This window comes from Cervus elaphus, chromosome 18, assembly GCF_910594005.1.
Source record: "Cervus elaphus chromosome 18, mCerEla1.1, whole genome shotgun sequence".
Lineage (NCBI taxonomy): Eukaryota > Metazoa > Chordata > Mammalia > Artiodactyla > Cervidae > Cervus > Cervus elaphus.
Genome location: NC_057832.1, coordinates 75,286,886 through 75,302,926, shown reverse-complemented (window position 1 = coordinate 75,302,926; position 16,041 = coordinate 75,286,886). Strand labels below are relative to the sequence as shown.

Below are 16,041 nucleotides of genomic sequence, written 5' to 3'. Positions count from 1 at the left end.
CAATAAGATAATGAAGGAAAATATAATTTGCTGAAGAAAATTTAATGATAAAAGGAGGGTTCGATTTCTTCTTTGGTAGCCCAAGTGGAGAGCGCATGTAAACATTGTCATAATCTGTATTACTCTTATTTTTTTCAGACTTTATTTTAGCACATATATAAACATATATATATATAATTAATATTTTAAAAATTTGTGTCTGTTTTACATCAACTGCATTTTTTAACCTTTTGACCCCGTTTACCCTTTAGTCTTATATTAATCTTTTTAGTCTGTATTAGTCTTATTTCTGATGACTCCAGGTGAGCCTAAAAGCACCCACTGATAAGAAGACACTGAGTTTCTCAGTTTATCCCAAGTGCCTTCCAGATTCCACTCTTTTCCTACCATGAGTATGACTGGAGTCTGGATGGTAAGGACAGCGTGGCCAGGCTCTAGCGGTGGGCTTGCCTAGCAAGGAGCCTTCCCTTCATGTCTGTGTTTGGGAGCAGGACTCCAGGAAAGTAAACAAATTCATCTGCCTCTCTAGCTCTGGCTCCTCCAAGCCCAGGCCGAGGTATCTGATGCTCCCGGGCTTGCTCAGCCAGCAATAGCCAAGTTTATCCCAGGGTCAAGTGACCCATTACCCAAGCTTATAGGTCAGCTGGCATGTCACAGAGCTGGGGTTTGAACACTGACCAGACTCCACAGCATTTCTTGACACTGCATCTCAATTAGAAGACCAAGAAGGTAAATCTACTTGGGGGCCTACAAGTAAAAAGCTGATATATAGTTAAGGTTTGGCTTGGTAGTTGCTAGATTATCTGAGAAGCATAAAAGCTCAGGCTCTCTTTGACGGTCATCCCCTCCAACATCTTTTAGAATCCTTCATCTCTCTGCACATGCTGTCAAGTGTAGATATAACTCTTTGCACCATCTATTACCTCAGCAATTCCATGTGCTTACTACAAGGTGACTGAGAAAAACAGTAGCCAACATTTCATAGCACTTTACAGTTTATGTAGTTCTTTTGAAATATCATCCATTTGATCACCTCAATATCCCCAGAGGCACTTGATGCCAATATTGTCTATAGTCCATTTTTTAGTGAGAAAAGTAATGTTCAGAGAAGTTAAATAATTTGCCCAGGATCACACAGCTAGTAAGCAAGGGAACTGAGATTCAATTATTGATTTCCTAACATATATCTGGTCCCCTGGCCACAGTGTTAGGCCTATGGTAAATAATGTAGTCTTGAAAAAACAAAAGTTGTAAGTTAATCTCACAGTTGTGTCTGACTCTTTGTGATTCCATGGACTGTAGCCTGCTTGACTCCTCTGTTCATGGAGTTCTCCAGGCAAGGGAGTGTTGGAGTGGGTTGCCATTTCCTTCTCCAGGGAATCTTCCCAACCCAGGGATTGAACCCAGGTCTCTTGCATTACAAGCAGATTCCTTACCACCTGAGCCACCAAGAAAGCCCAATGTAGCCTTACTTATCAGAATTAAAAGCAAAATAAAGCCCAAATTAAAATGAACAAAAAACCCTTACTTCTAGTACAGTTAAAAGATTGCTTCAAGGTGTATGTGTGTGCTTGTGTGTGTATATTTGTTCCTTGAATTAATATCTTATCAAGAGGAATGTTTAGCTGTAGTTGATGTAGTTAATGAAATAGCCTTGCTTTCTACTCTGACCTCTCATAGCGCTTTGCTAAAACTAATTTATGGCCTTTAAAATTCTGCCTTCTTCTATAGACATCTGTACATGCGTCCCCTCCCTACCGTATGGTCGCTGCTCCAAGGGCAGGGGCTCTTTTTGTGGAGCCTTCCTGTTCTTAGCATGGAGCTTAGTGCTTGCTAGGTGCCTAGTAACTGTGCAAGGAAAGAATGAGTGAATGAGACCAGTGTCCTTGGTTTCTGATCCTGTCCCACTGCTTGCCAAGGTTGAATCACTTTGGAACAAGTTCAGGGTGACAGGTAATCAATCACTGTTCACACGCCACTTTCCCTGAAGCGCTGTGAACAAAGCCTTATGACAATCCTCAAATTGGATCGTTGAAGATCTGGAGTTCACCCATGTGGGCCTGGGGGCTTCTCCTTCCTCTTTACCAAGCCTTTCAATGGAAATGTCTGACAGGCCCCCCTCTAGATTCCTTCTGGATGCCACTTGCACCCTGCCTCCCTCACTCTCCCTCTCTGAAGAGTCGAGGTTTAGGCTGTTTCCCAGGACTCGACCTCCACCCCCTTAGCGAAGAGCCCACAGTCAAGCTGGGGGGAAAGGTCCCAGGTTTGAGAGAGCAGGGGCATTAAAAAAAAAAGTCCTTTCCCTTTCCCGTGCTAATTTGGAGTGTTGACTGAAAAATGGAGCTGTTGTCTGGGGGCGAGCCCTGGGGAGAGAGGGAGTTGGCCCCTCTTTGTTTGTTAATGACTCGGACCTTTTGATGAATTGGAGTCTGGTACAGTGTAACCTCTCGTGGGTGGTGGTTCAAGGAAAAGGCCTTTTTTTTCCGTGTCCTTTTTTCCAGGTTGTTGCAGTGGGTTTATAGGCTTCAGTGAGTGGCTCTTTTGTTTAAAAGGACATTGAGAAAGACATGAAGGACTTTTCTAGTCGGTGGAACTGACTTACTGATTCTCAGAAATACATCTGATTTCTGCACTTTTAAAATACAAGTTTAATGAGCCTTAACTGTGGTGAACTTATGCTGTGAGGCAGACCTGACTTTTCTTCGTCTGCCTCCTTGGAGCTCAGTGGCCTCCTTGGAGTTACGTTTAGGGCTCGGCCTCTGTTTTGAGGCTTGAGCTAGTTAGATTAAATAATCTCTGTAATATGTGTGTGAGTATATATATATACCCACACATACGCACTCCTGCTTATCACTAAGTAAACTTAGACCAAAAGAGAAAAAGATTATGTGTATGTGTGTTTATTTATATATGTATGTATTTGTATGTATGTGTGTATATATATATATGCACACACATATACATATATACATATATATATGAAAAAAAGTGAAAAGTGAAAGTTGCTCAGTTGTATCTGACTCTTTGCGACCCCATGGACTATAGCCCACCAGGCTCCTCTGTCCATGGAATTCTGTAGGCAAGAATACTGGAATGGGTAGCTGTTCCCTTCTTCAAGAGATCTTCCCGACCCAGGGATGAAACCCAGGTCTCCCTCATTGCAGACAGACTCTTTACCGTCTAAGTCACCAGGGAATATGCATCAATGAACATGTTTTTGGCCTATTAATAAGTATTGAAGTTGGTTAGGAGGCCAGTGTTCCCCTAGTATGTATTCTATGAGCTGATGGCTGACGATAACTACTAACATGAAAACAATTTAGAAGCTTAAGACACTCTCTACTTAAAAGGAAAAGAAAATCAAAACCAAACAAAACACGGTCTTTTTGATGACACTGTCCTCAGCAATAATATAAAATAAACAAGGCAATTATCAAGAGTGAAAGGGCATCTGAACAAGAGCCATCTCCACCTTGAGCCAAGGCTTTTTTCGCTACTGTTGAGTCAGTACTGCTTAGAACGATGTGGTGAGTGGATGGGAGAGTGGGGCTGTAGGTAACCAAGCGAGGTAATTCACTTAAAAAGTCTCCTCTAGCGTACTCATCTGTCTCTGCTCTGGATTGAACCTGAAAGTGTATGCTTATGCTTAGTTAAATTTTGGCAAAAGCCCCAGTCCTCCTTCACACTGAGAGGGAATGATAATTTCACATACTTTTTTGAATATTCATAAAGTTTTTATTGGCATAGAATCTAGCCTCATCCTAAGCTTAACTCAGCCTGCGTTTTCCAGAGCTGTTTGCAAAGTATAAAGAGGTGGGTATGCGTCTAGTCTCTTTATTTTCATTTCCTCTGCTGTATGTTGACTTTGTTTTCATTGTCTCCTTCTTACTATTTTCTTATCTTATCTGCTGTTTACCTCTAAACCAGAGGGCAGCAGGACTCATATTATGATTTACTCTCGCAAAAGCTGCACTGTTCGTGTTGCACAGGGCTACCCATTCTGCACATCACAGAATGTTTTGTATCCCTGACCCCCACCTATTAAATGATAGGAGTGACCCCCAGAAACAGCAGCAATTAAAACTTGGCTTCCCATGTCCTCTTGCTGGGCCATGCAAGAAAATTATGCCTTCTCTAGGAAGGCAGATGAGCAAGTGCCTTTTGCCTGTATTTAGAGAGGGAACTTTATTAGAATGATGACAAACTCTTCAGATGACTAAAGATTTTTGCCATAACGTGGCCTTTAAGTGACCTGCTAGTCCTGTCAAATGTTGATATGCTTGACATTTGACACACAGACTGGTGTGAGTCTGAATCAAGTCTTTTGAGTGTATTTTTACCTTGTGTTTAACTGACACAGTGAGATGGGGTAGGCTCTGAACATAACTGCTGGCTATTTTGGGTAGGACTTGGGAATGCCTTGCTTTATTCTAGAGTCAAGGAAAAAAAGCATTTGGTTTGATACCATAACTCTGAAATGTCTTTTCCTAGTAAGTCAGCAATGGTAATCATAAGATTTGATACTCAGATGAAATAGGCCTTGCCGAAAGCAGATAGGTCTGGTGTGATCAGCGCTGTTTTTCATGCACAGTGTCACATTCTGTAGCCTTGATTCATGCACAAGAAGGAAACTTCTCAGATGTTTTGTTAAAGAATTCTTCAGCCCATGCATTAGATGGACCAAGCATATATTGTTGCTGGAGGTGTAAGGGTAGTTATATAGAATAAAGATATAAAGAAAACAGTTCTAGTCAATAAAAATCATTTGAATCTGTGAAAAGCAAGCCAAGACTAGAGAGCTGTGATTTTTCAGAATATTTAAAAATAATCATTTTAAATGAAAACAGTTTAAAAACCACATGCACTCAAAATGTCTGAAAAATTACCCAGAGACAGAGTAATCCCATTTGGGAATGGGTTACAATTTTAAAGTCAAATTTTACTGTAGTAGAGCAAGAAAGGAAAAGAAAGAACTTTTTCTTTCTACTGCTGATTTTTTCTTGAATTTCTAAAGGCAAGTTGCTTTGGACCAGAATGAAGAATATAGCCAGTTTTGCATTTAATTTCTTTACTATCATAGTTTGTCCTCAGAGTTTCATAGGGCAATTATTTTATTTTTTAGGTCAATTATTTTATTTCTTAGGTCAATTATTTTAAATCGCAGGGGAAGACTCTTTGGGAAGGTACAGATGACAAGGTCAGCTGAACCCTCAATCACTTCTTGTTCCAATTTTTTTTTCTTCTTTTCTCATCAGTTTGTTCATATTGGGAGTAGGGAAAAAGGAAGAGTTTGGATTTCAGCCTGCCTTCGGATGTTGGGTTCAGTCTCATTAGAAACAAAGCAGGTGATTTGGTTACATTCAGTATTTCCTTCAAAACTTGAGAATCTCTAAGCTAGTGTTTAGTTAACCACCTGCATGTCGAATAAACTTTTCATCAAAATGGGGTGTGTCCTGCCAAAAATGTATTGTGCTAGGTGAGGGCAGGAAGAGCAACAGGGACTTAGATATATGGCCTTGGGCCCAGACACACACCCTGTGAAGACTAACGCCTCTAAGGCCCCACACTATTGCTTAGCAAGTATGTTCTGAACTTCTGAACCCATAGGTAGGAGAGCTATGAGACAGGACTGTGTGAAGCATAAGTGGAAATTAGCCGGTAACTTTGAAAAGAGCTCATATCCAAAGAAACATATGGAAAACTCAAGAAAAAAAGAGGAATCTAACATATGAAAACCCAATCCCACTGGAATGTTTTTTCATACACAGTATAAACGCCACATAAATAAAACCACAAACCTCTGTTAAAGTACACGAGAGGACGCGAGCCCCCAGCTCTCTCTCCTGTGAGGACCGGTTGTCCTTACAACCGTGAGTTTCTAGAGACAAAAGCTGTAAAGAAATCCTCCTCCTGGGAACCGTGGGCTTGGTTCGAAAGGACTTTTGGACAGTCCCTTCAGAGTGATGCAGCCTGTGAAACAACCCTAAAGAGGTCTGTGATCGAGGCTGTGGGACTCTGAACTTTTGAGATACCAGTGGATGGTGGAAATCTCTTAAGGACAATGATATTCTGGTTGGAATGAGATGGCTGCAAGTGGTATGTTTAAAGCTGAGGACTCCTGGGGATGTTAACTGCCCAACAACACACCCCATTGTCGCCAAGTTCTGTTGAAATTTTTGCTTAGAAGGTAGAGTCCCACCCTTGGTCTTGTTCCCCGTGTAAATCTCTGGTTTCAAAACTTTGCAGCATTCAAGGCGTTTCAAGCTTGAGGGCTGAAATGTCACTTTAAAAGCAGGGTTAAAAAGGTCACACAGCTGCAAATAATAATAGCCCAATGAAATTCAGATTCTAGCTGCAGCCCACTTCAAGAATAACGCTGAAACAGGAAACAAGCATACCAGATCTTTTTACCAGTAAAGCTAGTAAGAGCGCATCTGATAAAATGTGTGTGTGTGTGCGTCAGACAGACAGACAAAGACATATATAACAAGATGAAGACACAGAGAAACAGACATAGAGACATAGAATTTTCAAGAGAGAAGATACACACAGTAAAACAAAGAGACACACACACACATGCAGACGGATACAAAGGCACACTCACAAAGTAATTGATTTTCTTGGGCTGAGATTCAAGTGTATTTATTTTTCTATTTGAAGATATGATATTAAAATAATATTAAGTAATATTAAAATACTTTCAAATTTTTATTTTTTCAATTAATATCTCTATAAATGGTCCTATTTTACAATGTTTTACTAAAACGGTCCTGTTTTACAGATGAGCAAATAAAACAGTGAGAGTTACCATATCCTTCAAAATAATGTCAACCTCAAATTAAATATGTAATTCTTTTCCAATAGCGAGCCACATGTTGGAAGAATCATCCTGCACCCTGGCTTTTAGAGTAGAATCAGGCATCTTAGAATAAAATACTTTAGTGTGTGCATTTAGTGAATTTGTGTTAGGTTACTATTGGGTGTGGATCTTTGCCTTTCTAACCAAAACATTGAGAGACATATTTGCTTTTTTTTAGAAACATAAAGTATAAATTGGCTATGCCATTAACTAATTTAGTTTTAATAAATATCCTTTGTTTGCAGAAACAAAGTAAGACTGGTATGGACTCTCACACAGTGTGAGGAACTCAAGACGTTTGTCCTGTGACCTTGGCATTTTAGGAAGGACCTGTTTCCTCCTCAAGAACCCTTTCTACAGTCCTCAGTGGGGTAGAGAAGGTCTGCTTCAGGAGTCTTGCCTAGACGACTCATTCCAGGCTCATCGTAGGGCAATAAAGGCTGATGGAGGTTGTTAACATCACTATTAAAATGCAAGCCCCCTTTCAGATGTCTAAATGCATTCATGTCCAGATTAAGAATACCAGAGCTGATGAGGTTGTATCAGTATTATCCGTACTTATTTATATTTACCGTTTGTGGCTTTGGAGTTCCCAGAACTTTTGATGTTGATAAAAGCACATGCCAGATTTGCAGATTAAAACAACATTTTTAGTGTCTTACTATTCCACATCCCATATCACTGTATGAATCTATTTGCTGTTATTGGGGAAATTTGGGCCGTTCCACTGAGATTGAAGTTTTCTGTGAACTAAGAATCAGTAATGGCCTACCATGATTTAGATGGAGAGGCGTCACTCTTAGCTGATTCCAGCAAAACAGATGATGTGGGTTTTCCCTTTTGGGCTGAGTTGTGACTTGTAAGTTTTAAAAGACATATTGACAGTATTTTGTATAGAGTATACAAGTTTTTTTTTTTATAGCATTTGTGTTTTGCAGTGCTTGCGCTCCACGAAGTGGTAATTCCAAGTATATCCCTAAATGCCTGGCAAAGCATTTGAATGGATTGCATCAGCCATTGTGGAAGATTTCTCATTTTAGACCAGGAGGAATTTGTGGGGTCAAACACTGAACAATGAAAGAGTTTCTTGCTCATTGAGAGGCCAGCGGAATCCAGTGGCAGTTTAGGGTTTGAATTGTAAATCAAACCTGTCGTCTCCTTGTCGACTGTGAAAAGCCTCTACTCGCTGCTTTATACAACATTAGGGTTTGTTATTAGGGTTTTGTATTGTTTTCCAAAAATTTGAAGGGAAATTAGACTCTTGAGGCATTTGTTCACTGAAGCTGAACTTTGGAAAAGAGGAACAAAAAAGTAGTACTATTCATAAAGAAACTCTTAAATGATTAGACAGCTCCCTCCACAATTATTACTGTATTTAACCAAAGATATGGGCTCACTCAGTATTACTCAAAAGACCCTCTCTGGGTGCCATACACAATCCTCACATGGTTAATAGACTGGACTCCAGTGGTTTCAGTGTCTATGACAGTATTAATAGACTGAGTTCATAATGAATTCATAATTTACATGTGCAATTTAATGAGAACTAGCCTGTTATTTTCACCAAAAGCAACTTTGACTTTTTTTTCCATTGAATCTGGTGAGATTTTTTTCTCTGGTCATAACTGGGAACAGGTGGAATTATTGGCCTGCACAACCTCTTGCCTTGCTGAAAACTTGGCTATGGGCCAAAAAGTTTGAGGACCACTGCCTTAAGGAGCAGGAAAATAGCAAGCTGTTTGAGACGGTTTACTGTGATGATTCAAGATTCATTATCCATTCCACAAATATTTATTGAACGCCTACTATGGCAGCTTTATGCAAGTGAAGCCTGGAGTATGGCAGTTGCCAAGCAAAACCTGGTTCATTAAAACATCCCAGCTAGTAAAACAACCGAATGGGAAATGAGAAGATGAGGCCTGACTTCTGAGGACCAAATGCGGAACAACCTGGCTAAAATCATGTCTGAGTAATTTGCCCCCCACTTGATGTATGATAAAAGAATATACACAGGGCTTTAGTAGAAGTCTGTTTGAGAGAATAATTATTACAATATGTGCTTGAAAAGAACCATAATGATAGCCCATAAAAATAGATCACGGCTCTTGACTAATACATCAGACCAGATCATGCTGGTTGATAAAAGTAATGAAGCCTGTGTGGTAGAGTGCTACTATTTAGTAAAACTTTTACTGACACCCACACAGAATGGAATGAGCAAGGGTGTGCTGTTTACAGAGGGTAAATGTGGGAACGCAGAGCATCAGAAAAAAGAAGTTGGGGTTCACACACACACATACATATATCTATATACACCCACTCAGACCCTATTAATCACTGAAAACTTGTTTAATTTTAACAATTGCCATTCTACCTTAGGACTATTATTCCAGTACTACATTGCCAAAACCTTTTTTTCGTAGATCCATAGCATGTAATAAATTGACACAGATTCATTTATGTTTTAATAATATAATACAATGACTGGTAACTCTGTTGAACATGATGAACTGAACTCTATTTGAAGGCAGACTCAGCAGTCCTCTAATCAGTCCTATTCCTCTAAATGTGGTGTTCAGATGATGAAGTCTTGATAAGACAGGGTAAATCTATCGGGCTGAACTTTTTAAAAAAAACTTAACCTTGTTCTAGTCTCCTACTACTGGCATCATTTGACCATGATATTTACTGCAGTTCATATGCAAATTATACACAATAATTAAAATAGGGTAGGTCATGTTGACATAAAGCAGAATTGCTTAACTATACTGTTAAGGGCCTGAATTTATGGGAGAAGTCAGCATTTAGGTGGACTAAGGTTTGGGATAGAGTTGTGAATATAGTTGAAAAATACTTCTTTGTCATACTGATGTGACAAGGCCTGGTCAGTCTCTTTCTTCACTTTAGTTTGTTAATTAATCCCTTTAACCTCCAGCAGTAGCACTTCAATCTTGACCACTTCTATTAGCTGGACATTAATTATCATCATTACTTCTTTCAAATGTAAGCCATACCTGTATTTATATGGCACCTTTTCAGAACTTTTTCATTTTACTGTCATGTAATCTTAATATTGGTTAATAAGTTGACTAATACTGGCATTCTTTGGTTACCTTAGCAGCTGAAGTTCTTAAATGATGTCCAAGAAAGACTTACCTTATAGCAACTTCTGTTTTATATGTAAGGAATAGTTAATATTAGAGTGAGGTTGCATAATACTTGTCCACAGAATCTCCTCCCACCACTTCCAAACACACACACTTAAATACACAGACCTTTCTCCATAACTTGTAAAAGGATCCCTAACTGGTCTATGTGACACAGGGATGAAGGAGCTGAAGACTGATACTCACATTCCCATTATAAGGACAGGAAATTGAGGTATGAAACAGTTGAGTGACCTGATAATGGTCAGGCAGATCATGGACACAGAGATAGAAACATTCCAAGAAAGTGTTTTAAAAAATTCACTAGAAAACCAAGGCATATTTAATGTTAATGGATAACCCAATTACCTTGCTGTTAGTTTTATCTTGGATCAAAATCATTTTCTCAGTGTTAAAGTCCCTCTTTATTTGGAGGCTTAGAAGTAAGTTGTCAGCACTCACAGGGGCGAGGAGGGATGTTCTAGGATAAGTGATGGCAAAATCTTTGAACAATGAGATGTGAGAAGTCATTTTAGTTGCTCATGACTTTGCTCAGACAAGAACAAGTGGAAATCTTCTAAAGATATTTGTATTTTTTCTTCATCTAAATATAATAGGGTAAAAAGCTTACATAATATGCATAAAATAATAAAGCTATAAAATTATGCTACATTACTGCCTTGGTAGGTGACTGGTTATTTCAAATGGAGAGTGGAAAGGGTATTACTTGCTGAAAGTTGTATGATGAGGATGAATAGTGATGAGAAGAGAGTTTACATTGTAAAATTTGTTTTCTATTTAATATCTGACTGGGATTGTTATCTAAGGCAAGTCTTTTTCCCTTTGTGTTTCAGAAAAGTGAAAGTATGCCTCTATTTCCCAAAGAATATATGTGGATATGTTAGTGTTTGGGAAAGGGTGTAATGATGTACAAATTAAAATTGTTTTTTTGCAAGATGATAGATAGAGTTTTCTTGGATGAAGGGTAACTATTCCATGAGTGAAGCCGAGTTTCCTCTGTCAAGAGTGAAGGTGACTTGAGACTCTTGGAATCACTTACAAGTAGCATTTTAAGGAAGCACATCATTTCCTTTGTTCAGAGACAAAACAGTAGGTGTTAGTTCTGTAATAAAGCCGTGTCCCACCAGCAGCACGTGGAGCTTATTTAAACTCAGTTCCAAATTGGCAAAAAGAAAATTATGAGTTAGAAAACTATTTAAATTGTGGAACTTCAACTGCATAGTACTTCTTATGATATATTAAAAAAAATCATGTTGCTATATAGATTAGTAACTATACAATCATGTATACTGTACTTTTATTGGTTTGGGGGGGATTTGCAAAGATAATTTTGATTATACTCGATTTTTGCCTAATGAACTTACCTTAGAACCTAAGCCCTACTTAAGAAAAGACCCCACTATAATTTAACATATGTCTGTGATCATAACATAAGGTTTTTCCCTGCAAAGCTACCTTATTCCAGACAACTTATGTAGATCAGGGAGGCAGTCCCTTTAATCTAATTTTAATTTTAAATCAGCCTGTAAAACCAAATTAACGGAATATTTAAGGTAATGCTTTTTGTATTTTCTGATTTCACCCTTGCACAACTTGGATAGTTTTTGTTGAGGTATCATCAAATGCCTGAAATGAAAGGGAATTAAAAAAATAATAATAAAAAAATAAAAAAAAAAGAAAGGGAGTTTAAGGCCGTGGCTCCCCACCCATACTTAGCTCAGTGGGGTGATCATGGGAGAATCATTTGACTTGATGTTCAGGGTTGGTCCTCACACTGATGATTGCCCAGTAACTACCCTCCTCCTGCTCTCTTAAGCAGCCAACCCCAAAGGACTCATGCAATCTTTGCCTAGGAATCTTCCTGCACAGGTGAGGGGTCTTACCTGGAAATAACACCTGGTGGGTGTTATTACAGACAGAATTTCTGCCGTAACAGACATTTTTAGAGTTGCATTTTGTTGGCAATTTTCCCCTCAAAGTGCAGTAAATATGCATTTGAGAAAATATAATAGGAACTCAGACTTCAGGGAGCCTAATAAACCTCAGCCAGGCAGGACCTATTGTTTGTGTTCATGTTTTCCTCATCTAATGTGGGAATTAGCAGAGGAGAGGGCTCTGAACCACTGCTTTTCTCATGTTTCTCAGGTAGAAGCAGGAGATATTCATGAATTTCTGTTTTCCTTCCTCCCTTTCTCCCTGACCCTTCAGATTTATGAGGAATCCAAGATGAATTTGGAGCAGGAGAGGCCGTTTGTCTGCAGTGCCCCAGGCTGCTCCCAGGTGAGTGTGGGGGGTCCTCTGCTCTGCCCGCAGGGGACGCAGTACCTTCCCACAGGGAGGCACCTCTCACTTGGCCATCATGCCTGCTGCTGGCTTTCCTTCTTATACCGAGATATTCTCACCACCACCACCACCACCACCATCATCGTCATTTTCCACTTTGAATAGTTTGAACTACTTCCCGCCCAGCCTCTGTGATACATTGGTGTTGGCTATTTCCCCCCATAACTTTCCCCGGGAAGTAAGCCAGCCGAATCCTGCCCACCAGATGTTCAGGATTGATATTTCAGACTGGGGGAAAGAGGGTGCCTGCTTTGACAATAGCTGCTTAAATTCTGGGCCATTGGATTACTGGTGAAATAGCTCACCATCAGAGACTGAATCTGGTTTTCTTTTGTTTTCCCACTTGAGTAAAATAAAACTCCTAGACTCTTCTAGAACCCACAGTTTTTCTACTTATCTTTAAGAGAGGAAGTTGGCCTGCTGTGCTGGATTAACCCTCTTTTGGCCTCCAGTGGTTCCTATCAAGTGGGTTAGATGTGAGGTTTAGATGAGGTTCTATGTGTAGAGTGTTTAGTGAAGGACCAGCACATTGTTCTCAATTAAGATCCACTGTTGCTATGAAGACTTCAGCTATTACTATACTAGAACCCCTGTCTTTGAAAGAAAGTGGAAACATCCATCATCTAAAATCAGAGTTTGGCATTTTCCTTTTGGAACTTGATGGAGACTTTTTCTACCCTTGACCCTTTGGATGTCTCCAAGTTCTAGTCATTGGAAAATGACTACACATGGTGCTCTCACACCAAGATCTTCACTTTATGGGATAAATAGCAAGCTTAGAACTCAGAGCACAGGCATGTGGGTAGCTATGCTCTTCTTTCTCTAAAATGCCCAGTAGTTTCAAGTGGAATCAAGCCCCATATTTTTGTCTGTTTATATTGTGGGATTGGTGACACAGTATGGAACCATGTCTGTGAGTCAATGAGAGGCTTCGTCCATTAAGGACCCTTTCATTTTCTCTCCCCAGAGAGTGTGAGGAGGGTTCTGGAAGCTTCCTGGGGGGAAGATGCCATGGGAACATGAAATGTTATTGCCCTGTGATGCTGCTGGTGACATCAGACACTGGCTAAGAAACCAGCATCCTTTGCTTGGGTTCTAGTAGATTCTGCAAGGGCTTTTGTGTGAATGCTGGTTTTTACTCTACAAATAAGGAAAGCAGCAGAGAGAATTCTTTTGAAATTCAACTATTTGGGGCTGGTTTTGAAGGTCCCTTTGAAATAGGAAACACTGGGAAGACACAGATAGGTTGTTGTAGTGGATAAAATTCTGCTAGACCATGACTCTCCACTGTGAATGTAGAAAGTTCCCTTATCTAAGTTAAAACTGATTTCCACCTAGTTTTCTTAAGGAGGAGTTTTGATAGCCAGAAAAAATCCAGTTATTTGAGTAGTTTGCTTTGCTTTGGCTGTGAAAATGTGTCATTAAGTTTTGTTCAATTTGAGACACTCAACACAGTTTCCAGGGGTCGGCTGTGTAAATAAAACACATGCATCCTGCCCCCACAGAGCTTCTAGCCTAACTGTCATCTGTGGAACACATGATCACATAATCAATTAATTAATGAACTGCAATTTTCCATGAAAGGAGAGCACAGGTCGCCCTGAAAAATATCATAGGGGGTTTTACTTTACTTGGGGGAGGAGAATGGGGTTTCCTCTGCCGAAGGGGCATTTAAGGGAAAGGGATGCTTGAGAGATTTACCAAAAGCCAAAGAAGATTCATGGAGAGTTAGGGTTCCAGGATATTCCAGGGTTGTGAATGGTGGTAGAGAGAGCCTTTAAGGAAGGTTTAGCTGCATCCAGTGTTTGGATAAGTCAGAAAAGTGCACAGTGGCCGTTGGACAGTGTGGTGGAAATTTCCCATTTTCGACCCTACCGACATTTGGGGCTGAATGATTCTTCGTTGTGGTGGTGTTAGGGGGCTTCCCTATGCACTGTTGTGTTCTTGTTTAGTCGCTAAGTTGCTGCCTTTGCGAACTACTTGTTAGTGAAAGAAAGTTTCCATTTGTCCTTGGCCTGGAAAGGCTCAAATAGTGTCTGTGAGTGATAACAAGCTCAATCTCAGTCACAATTCTGCCTTTGTGATGGTGGTAACTAAGAAAATGCGCTTTTAAAGGATTGCTGTTGTTTTAGACACTAATTTGTATCTGACTCTTTGCGACCCCCTGGACTGTAGCCCGCCCGGCTTCTCTGTCTATGGGATTTTCCAAGCAAGGATACTGGAGTGGATTGCCATTTCCTTCTTCAGGGGCTCGTTCTGATTCAGGGATTGAACCCATGGCTCCTGCCGTGTCTCCTGCATGGTAGGCAGATTCTTTAACCACCTAGCTGCTGGGGAAGCCCTCCCTGTGCACTATAGGATACTTAGCAACATTGTTGACCTCTACTTGTTAGATCCCATGGGCACTCCTCACTTGTAACAACCAGAAATGTTTCCAGACATTACTAAATGTCCCCTTGGGGGCTAAGGTGACCCTGTTGAGAGCACACCCCAATGCTTTGCATTTCGGCTTTAACCTTGTTTCTTTCTGGATCTGTTTCCTTTTGGGGGATCACCTACTTCTTGTGATGCTCTCCCTTTCTATTTTAGGTATTGCTACAAGCCATCTTTTCTCCTTCTTGGAATCAGGCAGGGTATAAATAAACAAATGTTACAGACGTGTAGTCACTGGTGTCAGATGCTGCTAGAGCTGGGATAGCGAGAGGCCTGAGCAGGGGCTGTTGGGTTTGGCAGTTGGGTGCCTGCCGGCGACCTATGAGAGAGGAGTCCGGTTGGGGGCCAGATTGGAAGGGATTACCGAGCGAGTGGGTGGTGAGGAAGTGGAGGTGGCCAGCATAGAGGAGTCTTTCAAGAGTGCTAGGGAGTGACGGAAAGCAGAGTGATATAATGGCAGCCAGAGAAGGAGGCAGCTTGAGAAAGGTTCTTTTTAAAGTCAGGGCTCTCCAGGCTGGATTTTGTCAAGGGCAAGGAGGAGTGAGTGTGCTGACTTGAAGGATCACAGCTTGACTGTCCATCCTCAGAAGATAGGGGTGTAGAGGATCCTGTGAAGGAGATGGGGGTGCTCATTTCTCTGAGACAGGAGAGAACGGAAATAGAACCCATGAAGTTAATGCAGATTCTCAGATGGAGGTGATAATAAAGGTTGAAGGGGTGCATTTCAAATGATCTTCAGCTTCAGTGAAAGCAGGTCATTTCCTTGAGAAGGCTGAGTGAACTGACGAAATAGTCGGACAAACATGAGAAATGAGAATTTGCACAGTTTCTTGGTTTTAAGGTAAAATTCCAAGCCTCTTCTTTCAACACCCTCTAAATTTGAATGTGAAGATAAACCTACAACTTGATGTCTCTCTTTAATGTGGAAGTGTTTTTTCTTGACAAGCTGTTATAAAAATATTAGCATCTTTCAATTGAAAAGAAATTAGAATTAAGAATATATAGTGGTTGGTCAGTGATACCAAGGGCCTCCTGGTCGGGTGTTAGGGAATCAGTCTATCATGACATTTACTTTAGCCTCATTCCATAGTCTGGGAACCTGCATGGAGAAGAAAGGATGGCTGGGAATTGGAAATGGAAGTAAGAATGGATTATTAGTGCTTGCACTGTGTTGGAGGTGATGGATGGATTCCCCCACCCTTTTCCCTAATTGGAAAGAACCTTTGCTGTATTAGGAAT

At 40.4% G+C, this 16,041-nt stretch overlaps 1 protein-coding gene across 3 annotated transcripts in view; it reads left to right on the top strand.

Moving 5' to 3' along the window:
• CREB5 (cAMP responsive element binding protein 5) overlaps nt 1–16,041 on the top strand; it is a 430,941-nt gene that overhangs the window by 64,491 nt on the left and 350,409 nt on the right. For all 3 annotated transcript variants that reach the window (XM_043872729.1, XM_043872728.1, XM_043872727.1), the window contains exon 2: nt 12,235–12,306. In XM_043872729.1, the coding sequence (XP_043728664.1) occupies nt 12,253–12,306 (54 nt within the window). In that variant the 5' untranslated portion in view covers nt 12,235–12,252. The remainder of the gene's footprint in view (nt 1–12,234; nt 12,307–16,041) is intronic.